Source organism: Ruditapes philippinarum, unplaced genomic scaffold (assembly GCF_026571515.1).
Source record: "Ruditapes philippinarum isolate M1 unplaced genomic scaffold, ASM2657151v2 ctg3770_1_1_1_1, whole genome shotgun sequence".
NCBI classification, from domain to species: Eukaryota; Metazoa; Mollusca; class Bivalvia; order Venerida; family Veneridae; genus Ruditapes; species Ruditapes philippinarum.
The window spans coordinates 103,123-121,296 of record NW_026858656.1 but is presented as its reverse complement, the minus strand read 5'-3'; the positions used below and the strand labels follow the sequence as shown (position 1 = coordinate 121,296).

The following is an 18,174-nucleotide window of genomic DNA, read 5'->3' as shown; positions in this document are numbered from 1 at the left end:
TCCGAGCAAACATTTTGGGTTTAGAGGCTATATAACAGTAAAGAGAACAAAAGGTTCATTCAGTGATCAAAGGGTTTATTGGCTAGTAACCCTTAAGAAAACGAAGAAAATAACAAAGAAAATAGCCCCTATACCCAAAATGTTGGAACGTCCGTCAGTCTATCCGAGCAAACATTTTGGGTTTAGGGGCTATATAACAGTAAAGAGAATAAAAGAGAACAATAGGTTCATTCCGTGATCAAAGCATTTATGGGCTATTAGCCCTAATGAAAACAAAGAAAATAGCCCCTAAACCCAAAATGTTGGAACGTCTGTGCGTCAGTCTGTCCGTACGAGGTTAACCTAGAACGGCAAGTTGGATTTTTCTTAAGCTCTACCTGTACCAATGGCTTCATAATTTACACACTTACTAATCCATACAAAGTATATGATCTGGGCAAGTTACATAACTATGGCTTCCATTTGCACCAAGTTATGGCCCTTTTCAGCACTTAGAAAATGAATAATGGTTAACCTAAACCGGCAAGTTGGAAATATCTTATGTTCTATCTGAACTAATGGCTTAATAATTTTCATACTTACTTATCAATACAATGTACATGATATTGCCAAGTTTTATAAATGTGCCATCCATTTTCCCAGTAATTCCATTTTTATCACTTTGAAAATAGGGCCTTGTATGGTTAACCTATTCCGCCAAGTTGGATTTATAAAAAAATTTCACCTAATTACTTAATTTATTTAATGATATCTTTCATATTTGGTAGGTGGATACCTTTAAAGGTCCTCTAATTATACCCCCGCACAACAAAGTTGTAAGGGGGGTATACTGGAATCAGCTTGTCCGTCCGTCCGGCTGTCCGTCCGTCCGTCCGCCGTCCGTCCGTCGGTTTTTTCTTGTCCGCCCAATAACTTAAGATTCCTTTGACCCTTAGTCTTCATATTTGGCATGGAGGTTAGTCATGATTAGTAGATGACCCCTATTGATTTTGAGGTCACTAGGTCAAAGGTCAAGGTCACAGGGACCTTGACAAAAAAAGCTTTTCTTCTCAATTGCTCAAGAATGTCCTGTCCGCAATGTATTGATTTTCACATTTGAAGCATGTAGAATACATAACTTAGCAATGCACTGGCTTAGTAACCTCAGATTTGGCAGGGAGGTTGTCCTTGAGCTCTAAATGGCCACTGTTGATTCTGACAAAGTGGTATGCGGGGGTATTCACGCCATGATAGTGGCAGTTCTAGTTTTTTGTGGCGTTAGGCGTCTCTAGGTCAAGGTCACTTGTGTAAAAAAATAAATCTAAACATTTCTGCTCATACAGTCTTTATTTTTAAGTTAATGTCTTTCTCATACCAAGGGAGGTCCTCTTCCTTTTTCTTTAGTAAGGGGTCATTTGGGTCAAAGTCACCAATGTCAAAAATAGATTTTTTTACACATTTTTACAGGTGTATTAACCTTATTCTATTGACAAATGTCTTGTATATTTTGTAGGAACATAAAATTGAGGTATTGTCATTTGGATGGAGGTAGGGTTCAGTTGGGTCAAGGTCACCAGTGCTAAATATAGATTTTTACACTTTTGCTCATACAGCCTTTATTTATTGACAAATTTGTATTATAATTGGTAGGAAGATAACTTACATGGTATTCTTCCTTTGGATGGAGTTAGGGGTCAGTTGGGTCAAGGTCAACAGTGCTAAAAATAGATTTTTTCACTTTTGCCCATACAGCCTTTATATATTGACAGGTTTATTTCACTTTTGGTAGGAAATAAGTTGCATGATATTCTTCCTTTGGATGGAGTTAGGGGTCAGTTGGGTCAAGGTCACCAGTGCTAAAAATAGATTTTTTACACTTTTGCCCATACAGCCTTTATTTTAAATATTGTTACTGACAAGAATCTGAGCCGGGTGCATTTGTGTTTAACAAACACGTTCTTGTTATAAATGAGCCGCGTCACGACAAAACCAACATAGTGCGTTTGCGACCAGCATGTATCCAGACCAGCCTGCGCATCCGCGCAGTCTGATCAGGATCCATGCTTTTCGCTTACAGTAAAGAAACTGATAGCGAACAGCATGGATCCTGATCAGACTATGGATCCTGATCAGACTGCGCAGATGCGCAGGCTGGTCTGGATCCATGCTGGTCGCAAACCCATTATGTTGGTTTTGTCGTGACGCAGCTCAAATGTCGGTTTTTAGTGATCAGAAACAACAAAATTTCTTGTCATTTAACATCTACAGAGAAAAAAGTCATCATCTTGAGCAATGTCAATTAACTGTCCAGTGTATTCGAGATATACACGAGTATATATGTAATCATTCAATGTTTAAGGAATTACAATTATAATGTAAAAGACCGATCATCTCCGATCCCGCCAGGTTAAGGATTAAAACTCAAAGCTCTTATGAAAACACTGAGTGCAAGATTTGGTTAATGATGTCCGTGAACACATAATCAGATTTTGAACTATGGGAATGAAACAGATGGTAGAGGTGAAAAGTCAAAGTTTATCTCGTTCTGTATTTGGTCCTAATATGTATCTGCAATCTAGATTTCAGGGTTCAACGCTAAATATACGATACATAATATAATTGCTTACATAAATTATTGAGAAATACGGACAAATTGACGAGTGAGATTTTTTTAATGACCTAACCCACTATGACAGGTAAGCCACTTTCTTAAAATGTAATTGTTTTTACTGTTTTCTTTGTTATTTCTTAAAAATAATTTGTATTTCCATTTTGAAATACACACGCATTTTAATTTTTAAGTTTGATATGTCCATTTGTCGTGTACTGAAATTGATTTAATTTAGTTAAAAACGACATAAAAGCTAATCTATTTATAGGCGAAAGGACAGAAATTACTTGTAATACAAATGAGCCGCGTCATGACAAAACCAACATAGTGGATTTGCGACCAGCATGGATCCAGAACAGTCTGCGCCTCCGCGCAGTCTGATCAGGATCCATGCTGTTCGCTTTCAGTTTCTCTACTTGTAATAGGGATTGTAAGCGAACAGCATGGATCCTGATCAGACTGCGCGGATGCGCAGGCTGGTCTGCATCCATGCTGGTCGCAAACGCACTATGTTGGTTTTGACATGACACGGCTCAAATGATTGTTAACTCCATTACTAGAAAAGGGATACATATTTTGCCATTTAATTAATTTCAAGTTCATTTTCCTCGATCCATGCACATATTCGTAAAGTATAATTTTAGCAACAATATGTACATGAATAAAAAAGTGTTCATTCTCGATTTGGTGTCTTGTAAATGTAGCCTAATAGCGGCTGTGATCCAGTTTCCTTTTTTTTTTACTTGTTTCCATGTTATTCTGGAAAGGGTTGAAACATAGAATGTGCACGAATATTGTACGTGAACCGAATTAAATGTTGTTCAAGAGCAAAATATAAAAACATAATTCTGCTATTTCAAGTACGGTTATAATAGTTTAGCAATGGTGTTTTGCATCCGCTATTATCCTTAAAGAAAAAATCAAAAATAGTTCTTCCAAACAGGCATTTTAGAAGTTTTCTTCGTCATAAATAAAAGAAAAAATTTGTAAACTCTAGACGGAAAATAGCTTTTTATCATATACTTATAAATGAAATGATGGAATCAAATGCATTATTTTTTTCCGTATATACACTGTAAAAGATTATTTTTCACTGCAGTGAAACATATTTTCCGTATTTTCACTGATGTCTTGCCGGACTACTTTCTTCTCAATTCAGCCAATACACAAAATTAAAAGGCAATTCTTCCTATTCATTGGGTTAAAAAAGAGAAAAAGAATATATAATAAACAGAAAATTCAAGTTTTTTTCTTGTGGTATGAAAATTATCATATTTTTATTCCACTCGATTAAAATCAATCCTGTATTTATAGAAGAAACTTGAACATCCTCTATATATCAAATTTTGTCTAACTACATAAAAAGAATCATACCTCATTACAATGCACATGTAAATTCAGACGCCACACAATATAACCATCTGCTGCCTATGGGTGAAAATAGCGATGAAGACTGGAACGCAGACGACGAAGATCCGTCCATGTATCAGCCGACAATTCCCACTTCCGGTATGAACGCGCCCGATGTTGAAATTCATGACACTGACGCTTTGTTGAATAAAAAGAGAAAAGTGCGCAATGGAACACCTTATGAATATTCCAGGTCCAGAAACAGACGCCGAGATTCAGATGGAACGCTGTGTACACCAACACGTGCAGCTGTATTTTTTGCCTCTATGCTCTTGTTATTTGGAGTTGGTTATTTTGTTGGGTTTATGACTCCATTTGGCAAAGGTACAACAATGACAAGTGTTGTGGAAGTTAAGCCTGATGTATCATTTCGAAAAAGATCTGAAAATTGGAGAACGAAAATGACGGATTGGGGTATACATATTATTTTATCTGTAAATGTTAGCAAGATTTTACATTAACAGGCATATCATTGTTACGCAGAAGACAACAAGTGGTATTGCATTAATTTATGCGAGTACCTACTAAATAATTCACGTAATGAAATAACGCTGAACTTTACGTATCGTACTCACATTTCGTTGTAGCAGAATCGTACATTATTCAGGCATTAAGTATTTTTACTATTCACAAAAATATAAGTTATACGTTAAGAAAATAGTTATTAGTTTGTGTAAGTAACAATATTTTATTTCATACAATATTTCTACATTTATAAGTATACATCCAAATTGTGTATTGCAGGTACCGAATCATGTATTCGTCTGGTGGACGTGGATCAGGACGGCGTTCTGGATATTGTGGCGGGAATAGCACTTGGTAAAGACGTCACTACGATGGTGACGGAATCAGATATGGCAGAATTCTGCAGGAATAACGGTAAACATATGATGAATATATTTCAATATTCAAGTCTGCAGAATTTCTTAAATGGACTTCTTTAGATTCATTTTTGAAATGTTTTGAAATGACCTCTTTCAATTTTTTGTAATTAAAAAAGAAAATATTAAAGTCAGGCACCCAACAGTTTAGAGCTTGGATGCGCAGGCTTGTCTAGCTCTATACTGACCATTTTCAGTTCCTGCAAGGTAAAGGGCCAATTATCCCCAAAATGCTATTATAAATACATTTGTATTTCATTAACAAAACATTTTGGTTTTGATATAATGTAACAAGTCACATTATGCCTCAGTAATGCATATTTTTTAAAATTGTTTGAAAATGTTAAACATGTGTTTAATAATGTTATAATAATGGATTTAGAGTATGTAAGATGTTTTACAACTAAAGAAAGTAGCACTGGACGTGTCATAAAGTTAGTACAATGTAAACAAAACAGTATTTTGACTCCTATACAAACACTTATTCACTGTAATTATACTAATTGCAAACAGAGCAAAGAAAGCAATTCATATATGTGGAAAAAAGTATTTGTTTGGAAACTGTAACAAGACACCAAAACAAAAAAGAAGTTTTTGAGAAAACAAAAAATGATTGCATTTCTGAGGCATATTGGGCCTTTAAAAGCACTAATTGGCCATGTAACTGAACCATCTTTTTTTCCCTTTGCTGTTAGGAAATTAGTACACTTGTAGTGATTTAGTATATTGTATGGAAGTGAAAATGCCACTTTGTTAACATTTTGCTACATTTCTGACAGATTATTTCCCATCCAGCACTTTTCCGGTTATAAGCATCGTATACTTTTTAAACCTAATTTCAAATATTATAAAAGACTTCTCAAGAGGAAAAAAAACCCATTAAAAACGTTGGTTTAATATCCTGAAGAGAAACCTGAATGACAGAAAAACCGGTTAATTTGTTAAGTCTTAGTGATGATTTTCTAAACATGTCTTTCTTGCGAGGTGATCTTCCGAAGAAGTTTAATTATATACACTGTAATTATTTTAAGGTATAAGATGTATAATTGACAATGTTTCAAAATATATTTAAATCTTTACATAATTAAACATTATCAAATTTTTGATAAATTAAATAAAAAGAAGAAAAAAGAACAAACGTTTACAATCTTGTTTTGTAAGATATTCATGAATTTAGTTTCAGTTATATAAAATTACAAAAACAAACTTGTTTGTTTTCATGAGTTAAAGAACAGAGTTACTTATTTCATCTTTATGTACCTTTAAGAATTGGTAAGAAACACCCATAGTTTTAAAATGAAAAGAAACAAACCCAACGAAAAGCATATTTGAATAAAAGGTTAATCGATACAGATATGTGTCAAATTTGATGAAAAAAAGAGGGTGGGTTCAAAAAATCTGTCATATTTGTCATCTATCAATGGGGGCATCCTAATATCTTCATATGAGCCGCGTCACGACAAAACCAACATAATAGGTTTGCAAACATAATAGGTTTGCATCCGCGCAGTCTGATCAGGATCCATGCTGTTCGCTATCAGTTTCTCTACTTGTTATAGGGTTGGTAAGCGAACAGCATGGATCCTGATCAGACTGCGCGGATGCGCAGGCTGGTCTGGATCCATGCTGGTCGCAAACGCATTATGTTGGTATTGTCGTGACACGGCTCATACAATGATTATCAAGATACAATTCCGAACCAATTTATAGAAAAATAAGGAGGATTTTACCGTCCAGATTTAGAATTATAAACATTTAAATTTGTAAAACTACCCTATTTTCACTAACTTTACCACTAAAAAGTTACATATAATTGTGCAAATATATCTTAAATCAAAATTAAAAAAGAAAAAAAAAAGATAAAAAATGAAAACCATTTTCTGACCAGTCAAAAGGAATAAAAGGGAACCAAAGAACCAAAAAAAAAAAAAAAAAAAAAAAACAAGATTGCATTTGAGAAAAAATGCTATGCCACCGCATGGTTCAAATTTTATAGCTGTACATCAAAGGACAAGAAAGTAGGTCACATCATCAAAATCTAGGTCACCTGATATCAAAGTTCAATTTTACAACTAAAACTGTGCACATGGTCAAAATGTCATTGCTGTACATCAAAGGACAAGAAAGTAGGTCACTGTCCCCTTGGGCAAGGCATAATTTTGACCCAAGGCTTTAATTCAAAACAATCTTGATACAGGTCCACCAAACAACATTTCAAGTCAAATATCTAAGCTATAGCTTTCTCACATTCAGAAAACATTTGTTTTATTTTCTGTTTTTACTATGTGTACATAATGAAAATCACTGTCCCGGGCAGGGCCAATTTTGACACCAGGGGAAAAATTTGAACAACTTTGGTGGAGGACCTATAAATGATATTATATATCAAACATCAAAGCTCTATGCCTTGTACCTTCAGACAATTTTTTTTTTTATTTTTTCACTATATGTACATAATGAACATCAATGACCCCCGGGGCGGAACCAATTTTGACCCCTTGGGCTATAATTGGAACAATCTTGCAAGAGGTTCACTACACAATGTTTCATGCAAAATATCTTAACTCTAGCCTTTGTAAATTTAGAGAAGATGATTTTTTAGGTTTTTACTATATACATATAAGGAAAACCCATGGCCCCCGGGGGCGGGGCTAATTTAGACACAAGAGGCAAAATTTGAATAACTTTTGTAAAGTACCTTTAGATGATATTATTTAACAAATATTAAGCTCTAAGCCTTGTACCTTCAGACAATAAGATTTTTTTGATTTTTCACTATATGTATCAATTGAAATCAATGACCCCCAGGGCAGGGGCAATTTTGACCCCAGGGCTATAATTTGAACAATCTTGCTAGAGGTTTTACTACACAATGTTTCATGCAAAATATCTAACCTCTAGCATTTGTCAATTGCTAGAAGAATTTTTTTTTGAAGTTTTTACTATAATTTTTTACTATATACATATAAGGAAACCAATGACCCCCGGTGCGGGCCGATTTTTACCAAGGGCTATTAATTTGAGCAATCTTGGTAGAGGTCTACCAGACAATGCCTTATACAAAATATCTAAGCTCTAGGCCTTTTGGGTCTTTACAAGAAGGTGTTTTAAGTTTTTACTATATGTACATATAGTGAAAATCAATGACCCCGGGGCGGGGCCGATTTTGACCCAAGGGCTATAATTTGAACAATCTTGGTAAGGATCTTCCAGTCGATGCCTTATGCAAAATATCTAAGCTCTAGGCCTTTTGGGCTTTTACAAGAAGGTATTTAAAGTTTTTACTATGTGTACATATTGAAAATCAATCACCCCTGGGGCGGGGCCAATTTTGACCCCAGGGCTATAATTTGAACAATCTTGTTAGAGGTCTACCAGACAATGACTTATGCAAAATATCTAAGCTCTAGGCCTTTTGGGTCTTTACAAGAAGATTTTTTAAATTTATTCTTATAATTCCTTTTGGTTGCCATGGCAACCAGATTTCTGCATGGAATGAAATTCTTTGAACAACTTTGGAAGCCTTTCACCCAAGGAACAATCCTGCCAAGTTTGGTTGAAATTGGACTAGTGGTTTTTCACAAGAAGATTTTTTAAGTTCACTATATAATCTATATAACACACACACAAACACACACACCAACACACACACACACAGGTGAATCGCTATATGCCACCGCATCGCAGATGCTGCGGTGGCATAAAAAATTGCTTCCAGTAGAGCCAGGCTAACTCACTGAAAACTAATACTCTTCAGAAAAGAGCTTCTGCATTAGGCATCTAATTCCTTAACCTCTGTTCATATTAGGCATGAAACTTCCATGTGCCGGGGCTGTTGTCGCGCTACGTGGCAGGGACGGCAAACTCCTCTGGAAAGCCTCCGCCTACGCCGAGGTGTTCGAACTTCTATGTCACGGCATCGATGTCAATCAGGACGGGAAAGATGATTGTATAGCAACAGGCAGACTTGGCTCTATCAGTGCCATTGATCCTCTGAATGGTATAAATCCATTATAAGTTACTGCATGTTGTATAGCTGTGCAATTATTTTCTTATTTGTCAAGTTTCAGTCATCTACCCAAATAAACCCCTTTTCCCAGTTGTTCCAATTTTTGAGTTGGTATTCACAGCTTGTTTGCATTTACCTTGAGTTTTTTTTTTAAAGTTTTGCTATAAATATAGATATCTTTCTGCAGTCATGTTAAACGTTGACCAAACTAAGTGAGTTGATTTAAAAAAAAACGTTCATTGTGTTTGACATAAATGCTTTTTCAAAATTTGGTTTTTATTCAGTTGAGTGTGTTTTATACTTGATTTACTGCAACATCTTCTACCAATTAAATCATTATAAAAGAGTATCATATATTCCTCGATTAATGGGATAAATTTCGTGACCCTTGTCTTTATCTCACAGGTAAAACATTATGGGTTGGTGACGAACGTTATGTTAATCGTGGTTGGAATATATACGCACCCGCTGCCGTCCCAGACCTCGATGATGATGGGGTGGCAGACTTAATTATCGCCCATGGCGGCGACCCTACTGTCGCTGCAGAAGTGAGTAGCCCTTTACCGGATAAAATTTGTTATCGAGCCAAAACCGATTTATTCAACATAGTAAAGGCTTTTGAATGAAATAATATCTAAATTGCCACATACTGGCTTAAATTTTGTTAAAGATTGAAGCTTGGCATTTTGCTGATATGGTATTTGAAGATCTGCTAGGTTTAGCATCATGAAGAATTATTGAAGTAATTGTGCTATATAAAGATATTTAACTGGTTTTATATTATCAAAAAGGTTCCTTGTTTCTAATTTAAAAAATGTGGACGAATGTTTCAACGCAATAATTTTATTTGGCAAATATCTACAGCAAAAAAAACGTAAATACACACTTGATTTAATAATAACATATTTTTGAAGTACTAATTCATACATGTACTCATTTTTCTGCAGATGGATCACGCATCACTTTTACAATCATTTTCTGTTTGGAACTCGTATTAGGTTCTATATTGAATATATGCAAAACCAAATGGACAAATATATCCCAAAACATTATACAAAAGTACATCTATTTTTTATAATTATAACTTTGATATTATTTAAATACACATCCTATAGATATACATGTATCAATTATCAGACAAATTTCTATTTTTAAAGCAGTCTTAATGTTGTTTTTATTCCTAGATAACTCACAGAAAGTCAAACCATATCATTTTGGTGTCAGGCAGAACTGGAAAAGCTATCGGCACGTACTTCAAAACTCCTAACGAAAAGGAATCCTACATGTCACCGGTTATACATAAGCGTAAAGACGGATCACAATACGTGTTGATAGGGACTGGTGGTGAGACAGTCGATGGTAGGTTCTCATTCGGTCTAATTTTATGTTTTCTTTTCTTTACACATCTGCTGTTAACGAGTAGAGTACGTCCTGAATCAGTGCAGTTATTAGATAACATAATAATAATAACAAAACTTAAGAACTGAAAAAGGTGATGCCTCTGAAATATTAATAACAGCAAAATAACATGAAAATTGCAGACTCGGTTTAATGGAATTTGTACACGAGGGATAATGAAATTGTGCAATGTGCGAATTTACCAATTCTTGCTTGCCATGTCAGACTTGTGTATAATTTAGATGAACTTCAGGAGATTGTTCTCTCGTGGTCCTATCTGTGTACCTGCCTGTCTCTCATTTTAAGGAATGGGAGTTCGAGTTTATTGTGTGTTTACGACCATGGTGCTTTATATTGAACCTTTCCTAATTAGTTAAGACATATTTGTTAATTAATTATAAATCAACGCCCATGCATCTTGTCATTCATTATTTGAGCTCACAGAACTCCTAACGAAAAACACAATTAAGCTATCAGTCGGTAACCTGTTTTACTGATATATTTTGTTTGAATGTCCAATCACGGTGTCAGCTTGCAAAGTTAAAAACAAAACACTTTGTTTTCAAAGGTGAGCTATTGGCCATGTCACTTCCGGATTTCTATCGTCACGTCAGAGGTTTGTCACGTGATCATCCCGTTCCGAATACTCAAGGACAATATACTCAGTGGGGATTCAAAAAACCGAATGCAGATGGTTCCATAATGTTATTAAAGTAAATTATTGCGTTATAGTTGTTTTCCCTTTTTTTAAATGAATTAATATAAAAGAATAATAAAATGTAATACTTATTAGCCTTATTGTAAATGTGTTTGTCAATTTAGCCGAATGTTAGGAAATTCGAGAACGTAGAATTTATACAAGTTCGAGTCCTTGTCTCGGTTTAACATTGCGCCCTCCTCAACGAAGCTTAAGTTCTTTCAATTGCGTGAAAAATCTGGTGGAAAGGATGACAATATATAAATTTTTGAAAAAAAAAATGACACTTAAACGATTAAAATGTATTCAAATAATTTTATGTGCACTTATTTCCAAAATACTATGAAAAAATTCTACTTCTATACAATTTCATTGTATTTCTTATGTATTTTATTCAGGAGTGAGAGAAAGGGAGTGATGGTACCTCCAGTATTGATTGACATGAACAAAGATGGCGTCAATGATATTTTGGTGAATTCTTTTAATGGTATTATGATATTGTATGACGGTGAAACACTAGCACCTATGTGGAAAATACAGTTCGAGGACAGGGAATCATATAGGTAATTGTCAGTTTCTCTCTGCTGAGTTTAATAAATATATATTATCGCTCAGAGATATGGGGTTATAAGAATGGGTTGTTTGCAGTGAATCAGAGATAGAGCACCTGTGTGATAAGTGTGTCATATCATGATCAGTTGTCAATTTATATGTGCAAAATGCAACCAATCAGATGCGAAGGGAAGGCATTTGCTATGAGTCAATCTCTAATAAAAATTATTGGAATTGGTATCCCCGTACTGCCACTTTCCGATCAGCTAACAGGTTTTTCTATAATAACTGACACTGAAATTATAAAAATAAAATTTCTCTTACAATTCTGCAAATATGTTTATAACTATGGTTTTCAATAAAAAAGAATTCTTTGTATTTATTTAGTGAGTCGTGGTAAATCCATATTGATTCTTGAACAAAGTTATGGCGTCAAATAAAGATTTGTGAATCTTTAAGTTTTACATATTTATGACTAAAATATGACTTATTTGAATACGTTTTAACGAACAATAAATTGTAGCCTTGCTGATTATAAATAAATGTATCGCTCAGAATAGGGAAAGAATGGGTTGTTCAGTTGATTCAAATGACACATAAGTGTGCAATATATGGAATGTCTTTTCATGTATGTTGTTTTTAAAAAAGAAAAAAGAAAACCCAGAATTTGTTTTATTTTTAGTATATTGAATCGAAAAATAATACATTCAGTTTGTTTGATTTTGGATTTCCGTCGCACCGACACAGTATAGGTCATATGGCGATGCTCCAGTCTTACTGGAGGGGGAAGACCTCAGGTGCCCTTCCGTGCATTGTTACTATTTTATTTCAATTATACTACATATAACAGTGTACCAGCTTACTTATGTAAAAGTACCTAGTGTGTCTTCAATAAAATATTCACACTTTCAGAATGATTTTTTTTATTAAAATGTTAAAATAATATTACACTATCTATAAATATTTATTTATTGTAACCAGTACGCCTGCGCCGGGATATTTTAACGACGATGACGTCATAGATTTCATGGTTCATTGGAGTGTCGGAGCATGGCCGTTTTATAACTCAACAGATGTAACTATTTTTAAACTTATCACAAGTATTTCTTATGGCATGAGCAATATTTACATGCAAGTACTAACACAAGTTTGAAGAGATGACTTCGGTTTTTGTTTCGATTTTTTTTTATCTATTATACAGATATGTTCGGGTATCCGAATTGATTTTCCTTCATACAAACTAGTATTTTAGTATATGTGATCCTTATTAGTCTTCATATTTATTCTTGTCTATTAATATGATAATTACGATTTTATACAAGGGGTTTTCTAAAAGAAAATCAAATGTACTGGATATTAAATTGGAAACTGTCCGCCGTCGGAAATTTTTCTACATTTCTACCAAACATTCACACAAGTGTTGTCAGGTGGAGTACCATGTCTTTATGCGCGTATTGTCGGTGTTTAGTGATTTTATTATTTTTGGCACTTTTTTTCACACATGTTTCATATTGAGAAAAACTATAGTGTGCGCAATTTTCAAGGCATTTCACCAAAACTTTCACTGAAAAATTTCACAAAGTGAATAGTGCATATTATCAGGGTTTTGTGATTCGGTCATTATTGTTTTGCCGAAATTTGGCACTTTTTACAGGTGTGATATATAGAGAAATACTCTTTGTGTACAATTTTTCTATTCATTTCATTCATTTCATTTTTCGTTGTCTTTTAAATTCCACGGCACATAATTATTTGTTATAGTTTTGTGATTTGATATTTGAGGAAACTATTTTTTATTTGTAAATAATAGTGGAATACCATTCTGAGTTCAGTATGTCCAATAATTCTAATTAAACCAATTCAACCTATTATTGGCGGGAACCTTGTTTGTGACAATTAATGTCGCTTGTTTCACTTTGTGATTATTTTGTTTTCTTATTCCGTTTTAAATAAATTTATATTATGTACACGTTTATGTCCATGAAGTATAAATTGACGATGTTCTACACATTATTTTACACAGACAGTTATCATAGATGGTCGTGACGGCAGTATTTTGTGGAATTTAACGACAAACAAATATGACGTGTCGTCGGATCTTGTGGCTAGAACCACTGCAAGAAATAGAGATGTATTTATATTTAGGGCACAGGGTAGAGAGGGCCATGACCTAAGAAACACAGGGGCCATTCATGGGGCCACGGGAATACAAAGAATTGTAAGTTGTGAGGAAGGAAGAAATCAATGCACCGTCATAATTCACTTTGAACCACTTATTTTTACAGCTACAATTCGTCAATTGTGTGAAATCTTTACAGCCTGGATCTCTACAGCTCAGGATCTCTGAGAGATACAAAAGACGACCTATTCAATGAGAATAATATAGATCTTATGTTTATGTATTTCAGTTCAGTACATTTGTATGAATTTTTGTACTTCATTTTTTTGTAATTTTAATAACATAATAATTACAGTGAAATGTATAACTATATATTAATGACGTGTCACATTATGTTAAAATTTATCTTCTGTTGCGCATACCGTTCGTTTTTAAGATATTGAAAAAATACCATTTAGTGTTATTCATTAGCATAAAGTCTTAATCATCTGTTATTTTCCACAAATTAATTTTCTTTCGTAATAGATAAACAAGAGAGTGACTGATAATGGAGACTGGACACTCGAGGACACCGAAATCACGGCGGAGAATGAAGATCAAGAGGGAATTTTACTTCAGGATAGTCATTTTAGATATAACCGTGCAGTTATTGACAAGGTACAACATTGTTGCAGATGAATACTCATTTTAATGGAAAGATCATTCTAGAAGCAAGTTTGAAGTTCAACAATTCTTAGATCTAATGTACTTTGATCAAGTTCGAGATTGCCAAGAATTTTATAGCCATTTTTCAGTCTTACTACCTAGAGACGCAGATTTGTAAAGTTTCTATTTATGAATAATTTTAACTAGTTGAACTCGATCTTTGATAGTTAGCTGGCTAGAGTGAGCCCAAGCAGGCGTTGTCTCATTTTTGGAATAGATAAAGCTAAATGCTATTATGGACACTCATTTTGAAATGTCTTGAGCGACAAATCTGACCTTCAAGACCTTTGACTGGCGAGATCATAATTTGGCGAAAAATAAACTGGATATCTGTGTTGCGTATTCGCACGTTCAACTTTCCCATTTAAAAACGGCCGGCTTACTCTGTTACTGTTCGGCTTAGTTATATTTTACAGATTAAGATGTGGTTAAATTACTTTAATGATAATTAATATATGCAAAAACACGTACACGTTTGTATGTTTAATTTCTACATTTTTTTCAGGATTATGTAGAATGTGAAAGCGATCAGAGAGTATTTCTTGCAGAGTTATTTGCTCTTGATAGAACAGTGATGAAAAAACCTATCAAACTATGGCAACGAGGATCAGAAAAATATTTTTATAGTGAGTAGTGTGCTCACTCTTCTATCATATTCTGTATTATGTTTTTAATTCTTTTTCTTTTATGCAGCTTCTTTTGGCGTTCACACTTTCTTTCAATTTAAAATCTATGAATGGTCTAAGTGAGTTTAAAATCTCTATGTCATACATGATTTTGTCGTTTTTTCCTACGAATCTTTAAGTCCAAAAACAACTATGTTCGGAATAATAATAAGATAACACAAATTCTTTAGAAGAAATACCAATACGAAATAAATATATAATCCAAAGTATTTTTTAGATTTAGGCTTCTCAAAACAGTTTTTTTATCCTATGAATTTTTTTTTTAAACAAAACCCCCAACAAAACAAATTTTTTTTTTTAGAATTAACAGAGAAGGACAAGATCGCGGTAAAAGAAACAATAAAGAAATATGGCGCTAATCATACTATGACTGAAAATGAAGTACCGTGGTCTCGTGGCAAACGAGAAAAACAAACCGGAAACACAAAAGATTCATTTTGTATTTTAACACAACCAGATGAACGCACAACAGGTTTGTTATATTATAACTATTTTTGTATGTTTTTTTTCCACCTCTGATATGTTTCTGTATATAAAGATATCAGTTGTTTTTCAATGAATGTTTTTTTCTATCACAGCTACCGATGTTTTTTTGTGTCTGTAAGTACATGTACTACTAAAATAACAGTTTACATGGACAAAATGCATGTATTGGTTTCCGGCGTCGATTATATCTTATATCACAATGCTAGGTCAATCACATACATGTCAGAGGGAGACACAGGCAAAATTTTCATGTCTTCATTTTGATTTTTTCATTCATTATTCTGCAAATGTCCTCAAAAAGAATGCAAAGAACAGTCACTGGAACATAACCTTTCTCCTTATAAAGAATAAATAAAATGGTGGTTTTCTAACTTGACCCACGTTTTCACAAAAGTTGTCACAGTGATCTCTGGAAACGTTAATCTGTCAAATGATTTAAAACTACTCGGTGATTCTGTCGGATTCTAAATTTCGTTCAACATATTGAGATATATTTACGCTTCAAACCCAAAATATATAGAATTTATACAGAAATTCATGCTGGGACTTTAAAAAATGTCATTTTAGCGTGATTTGAGTACATAAGATCATTTCAATATTTTTGTCATTAATTTGCCTGAGTATCCCTTTAAATAATCCGTTGGAAAATTCAGTTCATTTGATCGTTTACTTTTTTGAAATTGTCAATTTATAATGAAAATGTTGCCTTTAATGTCCGATATAAAGTTCAAACTTAGAACAAGACCTCACACACATTTACGTGTTTACATAAAACCACAAATTTGTTAATTAAGACATATCGTTATAATCACGTGTGCTATAAATACATTGTATGATTAATGAAATATTTAAGTAGAAATCTAAAGTGTAATCCTTTTCAATATTGAATGTTTATATAGATTGATGGTGCGGTGCGGACAAATGTACTGGTAAAAGTCAATGCCATAACATAAATGACAAGATAAATTTAAGTGAAAAAAACGCACACGCACGCATTCACACACACGCGCGCACGCGCACGCACACACATGCAGATGCGCGTGCTCACACATCGGTCTTGAAATGAAAAATTCAGTCTAGGATAAACGTGTCACTTGTACGTTCTTTGATTGACGCTACAAAACACATGCAACCTAGTTTCATGTACAAATAAAAGTCTTATTATTTCATCACTCAAGGTGCTGTTGGTGACGTCGATGGTGACGGCAAACTTGACGTTATAGTAAATCTGGTATCTGTTGGCGTCTTACGTGACGAATATGCCAGGTAAGCATTTAATTCAAACTGGTTCTCATTGTTTTATTTGGTGGGGTGAAAGGAGGCGCGTTTTGCAAGTCCAAAACTTAACCGTCCGTTTACTGGAACCATTAGTGATCAGTCGTTGCCTTACTCCCCTGTGCATCGGCCGAACGTTTCTCTACCGTTCACTCGTTTGACGTAATGGTAGTGTATTCAATTGGGTGCTAAGGGAGCGCACCATTGCCGCTAGTTTAGTTAAGGCAAGACGCCTATATATCCGGCTCTGTTCTGTTGGTAACTTAATTTTTGAATTTGGATATTTAAACCCTTCTTAAAACATTGTAAAAGAACTGTTGTAAATTCAAAGTTTTGCAAACCACTAAACATAAATTGAAGAAGTTAAAGAGTTGGCATCTTGGCATCTTTTTTGTGATTAGTAAATTTTTAATCAAAACAAAGAAACCGTAAAACAGTCGAATCATTAGTAGTTTTCTCTCACTTTAGTCTTGTATTTATTTAACCACAATGTAAATGACAGCTGAAGCCTTAAAAACCTGATAGAGGCTATAGACATAGAGTTTATAATACTAACTATCACTCCTCCTTTAAAATTAATAAAAAAATCGTTTGTTTTTCCGTTAACTTAGACGTGCGGTGTAGAACCATTTAAACATCTTGTCATAAACTTTTGACTTTAACTCTACTTTTGCAATAGGTTCAGCTAAGTTGTTGATAATTTTCAGGTCAATGAATCTAAAGTTTGAATGATATATTATAAGGTGAATCATTAACATACGTTTTGTAGAGTAATGTAACATTATATATACCGAATATTACCTCTGGTTATTAGACAACCTTTCTTTATGTTATTAAAATTCACAGCATAATGTAACAAACTAAAAATGATATTTGCAAAAGGTTTTTGTTATCTGAAGTGTTTATTTCACATTTGTTTAGATCGTTATTTAGTTTTTAAATATAAGGGAAATAGTTTCGTAATAGTTTACCTAATTGATATTTAGCCATTTACTTCTATTATTTTAAATGAACAAAATAAGCATACTGTCGTCCTACATTTTTATTTTTTTCATTTACAGGTACGTCAAAATGAAGTTTACTGTCGATATTTTCAAACTGAGTTTAGAGGATGCAATTAAAAAAGAACTCTATGTCCCAGTTAACGTGACGGTGCACGAGAAAATGGCATGGGTTGATAACGAGAACAAAATCACAACTTTAAAATTTCTACCGATGGAAAAACAACCGTGGGGCGGATATATGGGAACACGCGGAGACAGTATTTACCATATTTGAGAAATAATGTACTTGATTTGAAACTGTGTCCCTTTTTGATATTATGATATTCTTATAAATCTAAATCAAATAAAATATAAAACATTTA

The 18,174-nt window shown here is 33.8% G+C and overlaps 1 protein-coding gene across 1 annotated transcript; it reads left to right on the top strand.

The window, feature by feature from the left end:
* Positions 1 to 2,519: 2,519 nt before the first annotated feature.
* LOC132753863 (protein FAM234A-like) lies at positions 2,520 to 18,174 on the top strand. Its single transcript, XM_060744401.1, has 15 exons — positions 2,520 to 2,675; positions 3,992 to 4,414; positions 4,745 to 4,879; positions 8,690 to 8,881; positions 9,296 to 9,438; positions 10,075 to 10,249; positions 10,857 to 11,001; positions 11,384 to 11,548; positions 12,519 to 12,612; positions 13,561 to 13,755; positions 14,182 to 14,313; positions 14,867 to 14,987; positions 15,349 to 15,519; positions 16,712 to 16,799; positions 17,870 to 18,174. The coding sequence occupies exons 1-15, from the start codon at positions 2,669 to 2,671 to the stop codon at positions 18,084 to 18,086; spliced, it is 2,403 nt and encodes an 800-aa protein (XP_060600384.1). The 5' UTR covers positions 2,520 to 2,668; the 3' UTR covers positions 18,087 to 18,174.

Excerpts from the sequence above, each read along its gene's own strand:
- LOC132753863 (XM_060744401.1), top strand. Across the intron at positions 11,549-12,518 it reads GAGGACAGGGAATCATATAG|TACGCCTGCGCCGGGATATT; the intron begins GTAATTGTCAGT and ends TATTGTAACCAG. Across the intron at positions 14,988-15,348 it reads ATCAGAAAAATATTTTTATA|AATTAACAGAGAAGGACAAG; the intron begins GTGAGTAGTGTG and ends TTTTTTTTTTAG.